Source organism: Festucalex cinctus, chromosome 13 (genome assembly GCF_051991245.1).
Source record: "Festucalex cinctus isolate MCC-2025b chromosome 13, RoL_Fcin_1.0, whole genome shotgun sequence".
NCBI lineage: Eukaryota > Metazoa > Chordata > Actinopteri > Syngnathiformes > Syngnathidae > Festucalex > Festucalex cinctus.
In genome coordinates this window covers 27,635,299-27,651,653 of record NC_135423.1, presented here as the reverse complement: position 1 = coordinate 27,651,653, position 16,355 = coordinate 27,635,299, and the positions used below count along the sequence as shown (strand labels likewise).

The 16,355-nt window shown below is 37.6% G+C and overlaps 1 protein-coding gene across 5 annotated transcripts in view; it reads left to right on the top strand.

The window, feature by feature from the left end:
- The window catches only part of brip1 (BRCA1 interacting helicase 1), a 484,938-nt gene that overhangs the window by 447,127 nt on the left and 21,456 nt on the right, over positions 1–16,355 (top strand). For all 5 annotated transcript variants that reach the window (XM_077540670.1, XM_077540669.1, XM_077540668.1 and 2 more), the window contains 2 exons: positions 14,408–14,520; positions 14,590–14,672. In XM_077540670.1, the coding sequence (XP_077396796.1) occupies positions 14,408–14,520; positions 14,590–14,672 (196 nt within the window). The remainder of the gene's footprint in view (positions 1–14,407; positions 14,521–14,589; positions 14,673–16,355) is intronic.

Genomic DNA, 16,355 nt, shown 5'->3' with positions numbered 1-16,355 from the left:
ATCGCTAGAGCAAAGGCGTGACAAACAATTTCAATAACTTTTCATCTTAAATATCTTCAGATGAAACACGCCAAAGAATGAAGATAATCTGATAAGTTTTGTAGAAAATATGAGGCCTATAAAAGGCCCCCAAAAATGGCTACAAATAGCAAAGTAAATCAAAATGGCAGACTTCCTGTTTGGTTTAGCATATGGCTTTAGAAACTTTTTTGTCAGTCTTAGGCTGATAGGTATCCCAATTTTTACAAATCTAGCTGAATCATACATTTCCAAAAGCTTCATAAAAATATCTATAAGGCGCTATTGAGCCATTTATTGCAAATTGCACAAGAAATCTCTAAAATATTCATGTTTATGACAAGTCTGATGTGTGTGTAAAGTTTCATGAGTTTTCGCTCGTTTAGACAAAAAAAAAAAAAAAGCAGCATTTTACTTGGCAAATAATGCATCGCTATGGGAACGGCTTGCGACAAAATAAAAAAAACTTTCGATAACTTTGCATCTTAAACATCTTAAGATGAAACACACCAAGTTGGAAGACAGTCGGATAAATTTCGTAGGAGTTCGTTAAAATGTGACCCCTAAAAAAGGCGTGAATCAAAATGCCGGACTTCCTGTTTGGTTTAGCATATGGTTCTAAGAGTCTTTTTTGTACATCGTGGGCTCTTATGTATGCCTCCAAATCATCATAGCGCTAGGTGAAACGTACAACCGGGAATGCTTCGTTAAAGAGGAGTTTTTTAGCTCAAAATGTGATGCCCGGCCCCAAGGGACTTCCTGTTGGGTTTAGCACATGGCACCAAGAGACTTTTTTGTACATCGTGGGCTGTTACATTTGTCTCCAAATTTTCGTAGCTCTAGCTGCTTCGTACAACTGGGAATGCTTCATTAAGAAGGAATTTTTTCCTTTGCAAACTGTGCATGCCACGACAACAGCGTGCGACGAAATAAAAAGCTTTCAATAACTTTTCATCTTCAACATCTTAAGATGAATCACACCAAGTTTGGAGATGATCGGATAAACTCTGTAGGAGGAGTTCGTTAAAATAAGACCCCTATGAAATGGCCCAAAAAATGGCAACACGTTCCAAAGTAAATCAAAATGGCGGACTTCCTGTTCGGTTTAGCATATGGTTCAAAAAGAGTTTTTTGTACCTTGAGGGCTGTTACATATGTCTTCAAATTTTGGTAACTCGAGGTGAAATGTACAGCCGGGAATGCTTCATTAAGTTAGAATTTTGAAACACAAAATTTGATGCCTCGCCTCTGGCGGACTTCCTGTTAGGTTTAGCATATGGCACCAACAGGCTTTTTGGTAGATCATAGTCTGTTACATATGTGTACCAATTTTCATAGCTCTAGGTTAAACGTACCACCGGCAATGCTTCGTTAAGTAAGAATTTTGAAACTGTAAATTTGATGCCCCGCCACCGTCATATAGTTTGTCAAAAACTTTAGATTTTTTACCATGGTGTTGTCCCAGGTCCTGAGATGGTACATCCCAAGTTTGAAGTCAATCGGATTAACCGTGTAGGAGAAGCGGGCAAAAGTATGACCCCTGTAAATGTGCAAAAATTGGCCAAAATTGGACATTTAAATACTCATATCTCACTTCCTGTCTATTTTAGGGTACACAGATCAAAGAGGTTTTTGTTCATCTGGATATGCTACAGGTGCCACACAATTTTCATAGCCGTAGGACAATCGTAGCGGGACAGGGATCCGTTTAAGCTATGTAGGTGGCGCTACAGAGCCATTTTTCTGTTATCATGTATGGCGACTTTAAAATATCAAATTTTTCGCCAGGCCCGATCTGCGTGTAAAGTTTTGGTGAGTTTTCGTTCACGTTTAGTGTCTCAAAAATGTGATTGTTTGCGGAAAAGAATAATAACAAATAAAAAGAAGAAGAATAATAAGAATTCCTTCAGGAACAATAGGGACCTCGCAGCGGTCGCTGCTCGGGCCCTAATAATAATAATTTTTACAAAAACAATAGGGACCTCGCAGCGGTCGCTGCTCGGGCCCTAATAATAATAATAATAATAATAATTTTTACAAAAACAATAGGGACCTCGCAGCGGTCGCTGCTCGGGCCCTAATAATAATTTTTACAAAAACAATAGGAACCTCGCAGCGGTCGCTGCTCGGGCCCTAAAAATAAAAAAGCATGTTCCCCGAGGTCAAATGTGCCCCCCTTGATGGAGCCTCGCGCCCCACCTCACTATTTGAGAAGCACCGTTTTAGTGGATTGTAATCGCCTTGTATGTATCGTATTATTAGAACAATCTATTGATGGGTTTAAGACTGCGTTGAAGTCTCCACCAATAATAATGGATTTGTAGCTAAATCAAGTAGCTGAGAGAAACAATCATAGACTAGAGCTGCGAGCAGCTATAAAGGGCCCTCGCAGCCTGGGCCACTTTGGGGTACTTGCACGTTGGGGTACTTCACGTTGGGGTACTCGCACATTGGGGTACTGGCACATTAGGAGCAAAATTTCTTTGAACATGGCATGATAAACCTTTACATGTGGATTTTTTTTTTGCCAGGTGTGATGTGTGTGTCAAGCTCAATGGGTTTTGGTGATTGTCAAGATCTGCAAAAATCAGCGTCCTTTTTTATTTTTAGGGCCCGAGCAGCGACCGCTGCGAGGTCCCTATTGTTTTTGTAAAAATTATTATTATTATTATTATTATTATTCTTATTCTTTATTCTCCGCAAACGATCACGATTTTGGGTACCTAAACATTCACGAAAACTCACCGAACTTTGCACACTCCTCAGGCCCGGCGAAAAATTTGATATTATGAAGTCGTCATAACGCAACTCTATAGCGCCGCCTAGCGTAGAAAAATAAAAACCAAGCCCGGCACGTTTGAGCTAGAGCAACGAAAATTGGCAGGCACGTGTAGCACCCCGAGATGCACAAAAAAGTATATTGGGACCATGTAGCTAAAATGTACAGGAAATGAGCTATGAATTTTTTAATGTCCAATTTTGGCCTATTTTGGCACATTCACTGTGGTCATGCTTTTTCCCCCTTTGCAAACATTTTTCATCCAATTGACTTCAAACTTGGCATTTATCATCTCAAGACCTGAGAGAACAACTGGGCAAAACATCTTGCCTTTTTGAAATACTATATGACGGGGGCGGGGCATCAAATATTGCCTTTAAAATTTCATTTGTCCAGAAAGAGCAAATGCTTAATAACTCCCATGTTCAAGCTCCAAAAAATCTCAAACTTCTCAGGCAATGTAATAGTCACGGCCTGTAAACATCTATATGATAAAATTCAGTTATACATATAGCGCCACCTAGTGGTTACAATAAATGTCATACTTTACGTTTTTAGCTACTGTGCTGAGCTTGTTGAAGGGATCCATTTGAAAATTGGTCAGAAAAGCCTTAAGATGTTGATCATGCCCCACACCGAATATTGTAACTTTTCGCCAAAGGGCGTGGCCGCTACGGTGACGCAAATTCTGAAGATTTTTCGTGAAAATAAAAGCTGCATTAACTTGACCGAGATGATCCTATCTTCTCAAAATTTCACACATTTGATGAGAGTCCAGCCCTAAAGACATCTACTGACTTATATTTCATCTAACTGATAGCGCCACTTAGTGGCAATTTTTTTTATTACGAATTTTCTTCTACGTTTTTCTCCAAACACGTTAACTGGACCTACCTCATATTTGCTCAGATGAGGGTTTCGGCCTTCATGATGTCACAACACGAAGTTTGTGAGTTTTCGCGAATTGCTGTGGGTGTGGCTAAGCGCTGTTCGCCAAGAAAACAACGCCAGTTTTGAGGGTCTAAACATGCACAGAAACTCATGAAACTTGGCACACACATCTGGCCTGGTAAAATGAGCAATATTTTATTGTTGATTGTGCTATTTTTACAAAAATGACTCAATAGCGCCCCCGAGAAGTTTTTAACGAAGCAGCCCCGGTTGTACGTTTAAGCAAGAACGACGAATATTTTTAGGTGTATGAGGGAGCCCAAGACCTACAAAAAAGTCTCTTGGACCCATATGCTAAAATGAACAGGAAGTTGGCTACGAATTTTTGAATGTCCCATTTTTGACTATTTTTGCACATTCACAGGGGGCAGACTTTTGCCCACTTCTCCTACACGTTTCATCTGACTGAGTTAAGACTTGACCTGGACCATGTCAAGACCTGAGCCAACGACAGGGGGAAAAATCTTGACCTTTCGAAATACTATATGATGAAGGCGGGGCATCAAAATTTGTGTTTCACACTGAAAAAGGATATGCTTAATAACTCCCCGGTACATGCTCCAAAAAATCCCAAACTTGACATGTATGTTTATCGTCAAGGCCTGAAGCTATCTCTATGACAACATTCAGTTATATATGCAGCGCCACCTAGCCCTTGAGGCATAAAAAAAAAATACCCCACATACGGTATTTTGTACAAAAAATGTAAACTCATTCTAAGTGTGATAACTAAGTCATTTATGAATATTCTTTTTGTTTCCACCACTCAAAATGTTCACTGGCATCAGACTTATCCAAACATATATATTTTTTTATTTATTTTTGATAGCCTCTGTGGACATTAAAAGCAATATCGTGAATGAAGGATATGCTTAATAACTCCACGGTACATGCTCCAAAAAAAATCCCACACTTCACATGTATGCTTATAATCAAGGCCTGAAGGTATCTCGATGACAACATTCAGTTATAAATACAGCGCCACCTAGCCCTTGAGGCTTATATAAAAAAAAAAACCCACATACGGTATTTTGTACAAAAAAATGTAAACTCATTCTAAGTGTGATGACTAAGTCATTTCTGAATATTCTTTTAGTTTCCACCACTCAAATTGTTCACTGGCTTCACACCGATCCAAACGTATGTACGTTTCCATTTTGTTTTATTCATTTTTGATTGCCCCTTTGGACAATAAAAGTAACATTGTGCAATGAGTACAACGAGCGATGATGTATATATACACTTTTACAAAAAATACCAATCAGGGCAACTCATTGCCTAAAAATAAAAAAGGACGCTGATTTTTGCAGGTCTTAACAATCACCAAAACCCGTTGAGCTTGACACACACTGGCAAAAAAAATATTCTACATGTAAACGTTTATTATGCCATTTTCAAAGAAATTTTGCTTCCAATATGCCAGTACCCCAACGTGCCAGTACCCTAACGTGCAAGTACCCCAACGTGCAAGGACTCCAACGTGGCCCGGGCTGCGAGGGCCCTTTATAGCTGCTCGCAGCTCTAGTTTGGGAATGAGTTGACCTGATTGGTATTTTTTGCAAAAGTATATATACCCATTATCGCTCGTACTCATTGCACGATGTTGCTTTTATTGTCCATAGAGGCTATCAAAAATAAATAAAACAAAATAAAAAAGTACATATGGTTGGATCGGTCTGATACCAGTGAACATCTTTAGTGGAAAGTAAAAGAATATTCATAAATGACTTATTTATAACACTTATAATGAGTTCACAAATTTTGTACAAAATACCGTGAGTGGGTTTTTTTTTTTTTTTTTTAATGCCTCAAGGACTAGGTGGCGCTGTATTTATAACTGAATGTTGTCATAGGGATACCTTCAGGCCTTAAATAAATATGCATGTACCGGGGAGTTATTAAGCATATCCTTCATTCACGATACTGCTTTTAACGTCCATAGAGGCTATCAAAAATAAATGAAAAAGTACATGTTTGGATAAGTCTGATGCCAGTGAACATTTTGAGTGGTGGAAAGTAAAAGAATATTCATAAATGACTTAGTTATCACACTTAGAATGAGTTTACATTTTTTGTACAAAATACCGTATGTGGGGTATTTTTTTGTTTTGCCTCAATGGCTAGGTGGCGCTGCATATATAACTGAATGTTGTCATAGAGATACTTCCAGGCCTTGACTATAAACATACAAGTCAAGTTTGGGATTTTTTGGAGCATGTACCGGGGAGTTATTAAGCATATCCTTTTTCATTGCGAAACACAAAATTTGATGCCCCGCCTTCATCATATAGTATTCAGAAGTCAAGATTTTTCCGCCTGTCGTTGGCTCAGGTCTTGACATGGTCCAGGTCAAGTCTGAAGTCAGTTGGATGAAACATGTAGGAGAAGTGGGCAAAAGTATGCCCCCTGTAAATGTGCAAAAATCGTCAAAAATGGGACATTCCAAAATTTGTAGCTCACTTCCTGTTCATTTTAGCATATAGGTCCAATAGACATTTTTTGTAGGTCTTCGGCTCCCTCATACACCTAAAAATTTCCAAAGATCTTGCTTAAACGTACAACCAGGGCTGCTTCGTTAAAAATTTCTAGGGGGTGCTATTGAGTCATTTTTGTAAAAATAGCACAATCCACGATAAAATATTGCTCATTTTGCCAGGCCAGATGTGTGCGCCAAGTTTTATTAGTTTCTGTGCATGTTTCGGCCCTCAAAATTGGCGTTGTTTTCTTGGCGAACAGCGCTTAGCCACGCCCACAGCGATTTGCGAAAACTCCCAAACTTCGTGTTGTGACATCATGAAGGCCGAAACCCTCATCTGAGCAAATATGAGGTAGGTCCAGTTAACGTGGTTGGAGAAAAACATTGAAGAAAAATCGAAAGAAAAAAAATTGCCAATAGATGTCTTAAGGGCTTGACTCTCATCAAATGTGTGAAATTTTGAGAAGATTGGACCATCTGGGTCAAGTTAAAGCAGCTTTTATTCTCACGAAAAATTATCAGACTTTGCGGCACTGTATAGGCCACGCCCTTTGACGAAAATTTACAATATTCGGTGTGGGCCATGATCAACATGTTGAGGCGTTTCTGACCAATTTTCAACTGGATCCCTTCAACGAGCTCGGAACAGTAGCTAAAAACGTAAATTATGACATTTATTGTCACCACTAGGTGGTGCCATATGTATAACTGAATTTTATTAAATAGATGTTTTCAGGCCGTGACTATTAAGTTGCATGAGAAGTTTGAGATTTTTTGGAGCTTGTACATGGGAATTATTAAGCATTTTGTCTTTCTGGACAAATGAAATTTTAAAGGCAATATTTGATCCCCCGCCCCCGTCATATAGTATTCCAAAAAGTCAAGATATTTTGCCCAGCTGTTGTCTCAGGTCTTGAGATGCTACATGCTAAGTTTGAAGTCAATCGGATTAAAACTGTTTGCAAAGGGGGGAAAAGTCTGACCACATTGAATGTGCAAAAATGGGCCAAAATTCGGATATTCAAAAATTCATAACTCACTTCCTGTACATTTTTGCTGCATGGTCCCAATTGACTTTTTGTGCGTCCCGGGGTGCTACAATACAAGTGCCTCCCAAATTTTGTAGCTCTCGGTCAAACATGCCGGGATTGGTGTTTATTTTTTTTTATGGTCGGGGGCGCTATAGAGTCTCGTTATGACAACATCAGAATATCAAATTTTTCGCCGGGCCCGAAGAGTGTACAAATTTCGGTGAGTTTTCGTAAATGTTTAGGTCCTCAAAAATGCGATCGTTTGCGGAGAATAAAGAAGAAGAAGACTAATTTTTACAAAAACAATAGGGACCTCGCAGCGGTCGCTGCTCGGGCCCTAATTAGATTCTCATAGTGATTTTTTTTCCCATTGGGCTTTACTTTAACTTGATTGTTGATGGTTCTGACAGCATGATGCAGATGAATCTTTGCTGGAGATATACCTTATTAGAGAAAATTGTTTTGTTTCTTAGCGGTGTATTGTACATGTAGTGCCACTCACAGGGTTATTAGTACATCTATATGTCATACACAGTGGAATTTTCACTGTAGAGGCATAAAATAATATGAAAATCAATGTATTCAAGTTTGGCAGCCTTATGCTGAGCTCAAAACTACATGACTTCTTTGTCTTTTACAACAGTCACGCTTTCAGATTACCCGATAAATTCGTTCTGTGTCGTGGACCGGACATGTCGTCACACGACAGGTCTGAAACCTACAACACACCGCCCGATCATCGCCTGCTGAAATGCCAAGAGCCCACCGTTGTCGGCACTGGTTGTCGTGTAGGCGGAACAAAAAACAAGGCAGGACAGTGAGCTTTTGTGTGAATGCAGCACACGCGGGACAGATGCGGCTGTGCCACAGTGCATAAAAACAAAAAGGCATTGCTTGCGCTCACGGTAGTGTTTAAAATATGATTTAGTAGCCAATTAGTACTGTATTTTAATTTATTTACATGTGTCGAGGTCATATAGTAGGGATGTAACGATAAGGGCAATATTGTGATATTAAAACTGCCACAATATCCTTGTCGTCATGTTCACAATATTTAAAAGGACATCTGTTTAAAAAAGTCAGATTGACTTCCATTTGTGCAGTTCTAGCACCCTCTAGTGGCTAGCTTATTAGTGTAATTTAATTTTCATTAGGGATGTTTGGGCCTTCTATGTTTAAAATCTACGCTAATTGTCAGATGAAGGGGAATCTAATTTGCTTGTGAAGCGATAAATGTGTGCTTGCATTAGCAAATAAGTGCCTCAATATTGTTATTAGAGATTGTAGGTGGTTTATATATATTGCTGTTATATATTGTGTTATAAAGCACAATATTGTGTGTTTTTTTTAGTATGAGCTCTCTTTTATTTATTTTTTTACAATATTGTGATCTTTTTTAAATATTGCTTCCCCCCCCCACACACACCCACACCCACACACACACACACACAATATCGTGATAATTATCGTATCGTGACCTTAATATCGTGATATCGTATCGTGATGTTTGGATATCGTTATATCCCTATAATAGTCTATTTTGTTCATTAATTTGGGAATGGCATTGTTTTATTACTTGATCAAAAACTGAAATATTACGTTTGAGTAATTTCTATACTGCTTAAAAATTTATTCAGATTTGACTTAATTTATATATAAATATAAATTCAATTAAATATAATATATATATATATATATATATATATATATATATATATATATATATATATAATGAGGCACTAATACAAGCATTACAATAAATTGATACAATTTTTTTATTAATAAAATTAATAAAATTAATAAAATAATTAATTAATAATTATTTAAATTAAATATAAAATTAATAAATACAATAAATTGAGTTCCTCCACATATTGGCTCTGTTTACAAGTATGTTATGTTCATCTGACAATTAGTGTAGATTTTAAACATAGAAGGGCCAAAACATCCCTAATGAAAATTCTAAACTAAAACTAACTAATTTCTGAGTTCATTTTACACATTCTTCTCAAATAGTTTAACAGTGCAACAAATTCCGAATTTTGGGATTCACATTAAAAGATTCCTCTGATACATGATCAATCATCAATTGAATGTGATACAATTGCAAGCTCTTTTAAACTAACGTCCATGTGCCTTGCACACACAGACAGACAAATTCACTCTGATGCCAATTCATGTCAGTAACAGATGAGGCCCTGTAACAGATGATGCCCCCAACAACCTCAGTGACACCAGATGCCTCAAATGGCCAGAGGCAGAGACATTGTACTGTATTGTCCAAATCCGCCTCTCATGCAGCCATCACCTCCATAGACCAGTTTAAAATAGTTTCTAAATGTGCTTTGCCAACAGCTTTGCCTAATAATGGTCAAATATATTTTTCAAGATGAGTGGGTTTGGAGGGCAAGGCCAAAGCAAGCGAGTGATCTCATGACATTTTAACTCATCCCTTGTGGTTTGTTGCACATTGTGAGATTTGCTTCAAGCCAGAATTGGCTTTTTCACATATGTTACCTGTCATGTTAGATTGGAAGATGACTGAAAAGTGTACAGACCAGAATGTTAGCAGTCAGAATGCTCAAATGGGTCACAATTGTCTTTAAATGACATAATCCCTCTCGGCTACTGGCATTTTGTCAAAGAGGTTCAGGTTGAGATAATTTTTAATTATTTTAAATCACTCGGCATGGCAAAGGCAAGCGTTCATTGGGTTGTTCGAGAACCACTTTCATTGATAATGCGTGTGATTTTGTGTCGTGCATGTGTATATATATATATATATATATATATATATATATATATATATATATATATATATATATATATATATATATATATATATATATATATACATACAGGTATTTTAACTTTTCAGCAACTATTTTCCTTTGCTATAACTGTTTGAACAACCTACAGCTACAGTGGCTGTTTGATGCACATGAGGGAACATGTTGTACCTGTCACATTCCTTTGGTGGCCTCTGGGCGAACAAATAGTACCTGTCAAGATTTGTTATGGCTCTATTCAGTCACCTGCCCTTCATAGCTACCCCCTCAGACAGGAGGTGAACTTTTCACTTTTCCAGATCAAAATGTTGATGCCAACAGTCAGCATTGACAGATTGCAGTGGATGGAAGAATTCCTGTCATTTTGGGGCAGGAATGTCTCATGCTACCGAGAGCTACTTCTCTTCCACCACTCCATCTGTCATGGCACCTGTCCCGTACATGCATTATCTGTGAGATAAGGGAAAACTCGGCATGGTATTTGTTCAGGTTCATGTTGGGGCTGAAGGTATCAGGCCATTGTTGTAAATATTTCAACACAAATCACATCTGCCCATGTACGTAATGTAAATCTTTGGACTCAAGAAAACCCTCTGAGGGCCATGATTATACAAACCCAATTCTAATGAAGTTAAGACATTGTATTAAACAAATAAAAACCGAATACAATGATTTGATGAAAATCATGTTCAACCCGTTTAATTAAATTCATTACAATGAAAAGATATTTAATTTAAAACTAATAACCTTTTTATGTGGAACACAATGTCTACTACGTTAGGGCCCGAGCAGCTACCACTGCGGGGTCCCTATTGTTTTTCGTTCTGATTATTATGACGATGATTATGATTATGATTATTATTATTATTAGGGCCCGAGCAGCGACCGCTGCGAGGTCCCTATTGTTTTTGTAAAATTTATGATGATGATGATGATGATGGTTATTATTATTATTATTATTATTATTATTATTATTATTATTATTATTATTATAAGGGCCGGAGCAGCTACCGCTGCGAGGTCCCTATTGTTTTTCTTTCGGATTATTATTATTAGGGCCCGAGCAGCGACCGCTGCGAGGTCCCTATTGTTTTTGTAAAATTTATGATGATGATTATGATGATGATGATGATTATTATTATTATTATTATAAGGGCCGGAGCAGCTACCGCTGCGAGGTCCGTATTGTTTTTTGTTCGAATTATTATTATTATTATTATTATTATTATTATTAACCGTAAACGATCGCATTTTTGAGGACCTAAACATTCACGAAAACTCACCAAACTTTGCACACTGTTCGGGCGCGCCGAAAAATTTGATATTCTGATGTTGTCATAACAACGTGACTCTTTATCCCGGGTTTTCACCGGCTGCGGTTGCGGTGCGGTTGCGGTGCGGTGCGTCTTGACTGCGTGCTCCGGACGGGTCAATTTTTTTGTCAATCCACACCGGCTCCGCACAGCTGCGGTCCGGCAGCTCCGTCGCCGCCCACTTCCCAACGTGTCTCGCGGGACCGCGCGCGCGCGATCATGTGGCATTTCACAACGACAAACATACAGAATGTCTGTGCTCAACAGAGAAGCAGAAAGAGAGGTGGACTTCTTTTGATTTAACCTTTTCTTCTTCTTCTGCTATGAGATTCCATGCAGCATCCTTTTTTTGGTTGTCCTTGTAAAGTATATTAATAACGAGAGTCGGGTCAGTGCGGGTCCACTCTTTATTTCTGTCTTCCCCGTCCGGCTGCCGCTCAGTACGGCAAGCGAGACGGGCACAACAAGCAATCGCGAACATCAAACTCACAATACATTACAGTCCTTATAAAAAGGATGTGCCGTGTCATATATTATTTTGTGGTTTTCCACCTCCAATATAAAACTCTCCTCGTCCATGTTCGCTGGTGTCTAAACCGTGAATGAGCACATGGCCCGGCGACGCCCACGTCACGTTTTGCTGAAAAACTTGCGAAATAGGAGCTGGCGAGTGTTTTATTCTGAAAGGTAACCGGAAATTTATTTTGAAACGGCCTCGGTCTTCCTGTCCCGCTCGATGTGTTTTGTGCTAGCTTGCCATTTGCCGGAGGCCTACCCCTGCGGCGTCCGGCAAAAATAGAAAATAGGTCTATCCTTGCGGAAGGCTTGCGGCACGCCGCAGGCCTTCCGCAGTCGACACGCAACGCACCCGCAAGCGGTGTAAACTGCACCATTCGAATGAATGGAATCTAATTGCTTGCGTCGCCGGACCGCACCACAACCGCACCGCAACCGCACCGCAACCGCAACCGGTGAAAACCCGGGGTTAGCGCCCCCTTGAGTAGAAAAATAAAAACCAATCCCGGCACGTTTGACCTAGAGCTACGAAAATTGGCAGTCGCGTTTAGCACCCCGAGATGCACAAAAAAAGTCTATTTGGACCAAGTAGCTAAAATGTACAGGAAGTGAGCTACGAATTTTTGACGATTTTTGCACATTTACAGGGTGCATACTTTTGCCCACTTCTACACGTTTCATCCAACTGACTTCAAACTTGGCGTGGACCATGTCAAGACCTCAGCAACGAAAGGGGAAAAAATCTTCACTTTTCGGAATACTATATGATGAGGGCGGGGCATCAAATTTTATGTTTCGCAATGAAAAAGGATATGCTTAATAACTCCCCGGTACATGCCCCAAAAAATCCCAAACTTGACATGTATGTTTATAGTCAAGGCCTGAAGGTATCTCTATGACAACATTCAGTTATAAATACAGCACCACTTAGCCTTTGAAGCATTAAAAAGAAAAAAAAAAAAAACATATGGTATTTTGTACAAAATTTGTAAACTCATTTTAAGTGTGATAAGTCATTTATGAATATTGTTTTACTTTCCACCACTCAAAATGTTCACTGGCATCAGACCTATCCAAACATATGTACTTTTTATTTTGTTTCATTTATTTTTGATCGCGTCTATGGACTATCAAAGCAACTACAACGAACGCTGATGTGTATATCTACTTTTACAAAAAATACCAATCAGGGCAACTGATTGCCTAAAAATAAAAAAGGATGCCAATTTTTGGCATCTCTATGACAACATTCAGTTATAAATACAGCGCCACCTACCCAAACACATGTACTTTTTTTTGTTTTATTTATCTTTTATAGCCTCTATGGCAGGGGTGTACAGTACAGTATATGAACCAATTTATTTGTAATATGGCAGTAGGGTTATTATAGTTTTGGAATTTTTAATTTGAGTTTTTATTTTGTTTTGGGTTTAGTTTTTTTTTAATTTAGTTAGTTTTAATTAGTTTTCACTGTGGTTCTGTTTTTTTTTTTAAATTAGTTTTAGTTCTTTAATATGTTTTTTTTTTGTTTTTCTTAATTTTAGTTTAGTTAGTTTCAGTATTAGTTTTATTTGTATTTTATTTTTTCAATGTGTAGTATTGTGCACAATATTTAAAAAAAACACCATGGGCCCGATTCCAGTTTATATCAAAATAAATCTACTAAAAATCACATTTAAAATCATCCCCAAAGGCTCATGCATTAAATTAATTACCAAAGACTAAAACGAAGGACATGTTTGCTATAATTATAGTTATAGTTAGTTTTGTAAACATAAAATGTAGTTTGTTAGTTTTTTTTTTAAAGCATCTTTGTTTTTATTTTATTTTGTTAACGAAATTGTTTTTTGAATTTAAGTTTTTTCGTTAGTTTTAGTTAACTAAAATAACCTTTAATAGCATCTGTATTTTTCGACACCCTCCCTTCTTATTTTGACCATCTCCAAACATTTTTGTTTTTATTTTATTTTTTTTTAACTGAGTCAAATGTCATTTTTAGCATATGTCGCGGGCCACTGAAAAATGGACGGCGGGCTGCAAATGGCCCCCGGGCCGTAGTTTGGACACCACTGCTCTATGGACAATAAAAGCAACATTGTGAAGTGAGTACAACGAACGATGATGTGCTTATATACTTTTACAAAAAATACCAATCAGAGCAACTGATTGCCTAAAAATAAAAAAGGACACTGATTTTTGCAGATCTTAACGTTCACCAAAACCCATTGAGCTTGACACATTCATCACACCTGGCAAAGAAAATCCACATGTAAGAGGTTTATTATGCCATTTTCAAAGAAATTCTGCTTCCAATGTGCCAATAGCCCAACGTGCAAGTACCCCAACATTGCCTGGGCTGCGAGGGCCCTTTATAGCTGCTCGCAGCTCTAGTTGGAATTGGATTTGTATTTATGACAGCCAAAAAAACCGAATGTATTATCAAATGTATTTGAGCAACGTTTTACTGCAGAGAATGTTATGCCGTTATCTTTATCTAATAGTTCCAATGTTTAGAATTTAATGATGTGTTGTAGGTCGAACTCAAGATGAAGTACAATGATCAGCACTCAAAGAGTAGAGGTCTTCTCCCTGGCCATCGCTGGTATGAGATTCAGGCTTACCGAGCTCTAAACCAGGCCCTGGGAAGGTAAATATCTTATTGTAATTGTATCAATTTGAATTGAACGCTAAAAAAACTAATTAACATGTTGTTCAGGTGTATTCGTCACAGAAATGACTGGGGTGCCCTAATTTTAGTGGATGACCGTTACAGGAATAATCCACACAAGTACATCAAAGGTAAGTAAGCAAATTATGGTAATTTTAAGATATATATTTAATATATATATATATATATATATATATATATATATATATATATATATATATATATATATATATATATATATATATATATATATATACTAGTGCTGTCAAACGATTCAAATTTTTAATCTGATTAATCACACTTTTTAATTTTGATTAATCACGATTAATCAGCTAAATTTAAATTTGCGTAATATAAAATAAATACAAAATACCGTAATATTTTGACATTAATGCATTTTATTATCTGAATGTCATTTGCAAGCATTGATTAAATGCATGTACGCAATTGCATGCATGCGTGTATTGCTCATAACATATCATAACAGCATCATACCAATTGGGTGCAATTCAGCAATTATTAATTAATTAAACGCAAATTACTTTTGTTTTATCTAAAGTCCCGTCGGGGTGTTTTTTAAAGCGAAATTTACCACCGACTGGAGTCACCCCGCTCATTTTGGAACAACAGGCGTAGGAAATGCCGTGCATTGACCTAATCAATGACCTGCACAGCCTTCAATGTAACCATCATCGGTTACGTTCAAGGCTCAAGTGCGGTAAAATAAAATAGTGTGATTAATCTGCATTAATACGTGATTAATGCAATATTTTTCTGTGATTAATTAATCTATTAACGCTTTAACTTTGACAGCCCTAATATATACATATATATATATATATATATATATACACACATATATATATATATATATATATACACATATATACATATATATATATATATATATATATATACACATATATATATATATATATATATATATATATATACATACATATATATATACATATATATATATATATATATATATATATATATATATATATACGTATATATATATATATATATATATATATATATATATATATATATATATATATATATATATATATATATACATATATATATATATAAATATATATCCATCCATCCATCCATTTTCTTGACCGCTTATTCCTCACAAAGGTCACGGGGGGTGCTGGCGCCTATCTCAGCTGGCTCTGGGCAGTAGGCGGGGGACACCCTGGACTGGTTGCCAGCCAATCGCAGGGCACACAGAGACGAACAACCATCCACCCTATGTGTGTATATATATATGTATATATATATATATATATATATATATATATATATATATATATATATATATATATATATATATATATATATAAAAAACCCTTGTCCTGTGCTAACTTCAACAACCAAACAAATATTAGCTGGTTGGTTTTGTCTGTCATAAATCTTAAAAAAAAAAAATGCAAACAATAATCTGTCTCATCTCTGGGTTACCTTCTTAGCTTGCATTCCATCCATCCATCCATCCATCTTCTACCACTTAATCGAGATCGGGTCGCGGGGGCAGCAGCTTTAGGAGGGAAACCCAGACTTCCCACTTCCCAGGCCAGCTGAGAGACATAGTCTCTCCAACGTGTCCTAGGTCGTCCCAGGGGCCTCCCACCAGTGGGACATGCCCGGAACACCTCTCCAGGGAGGCGTCCAGGAAGCATCCGAATCAGATGCCCAAGCCACCTCAACTGGCTCCTCTCAACGCGGAGGAGCAGCGGTTCGACTCTGAGTCCCTCCCAGATGACCAAGCTTCTCACCCTATCTCTCAGGGAGAGCCCGGACAC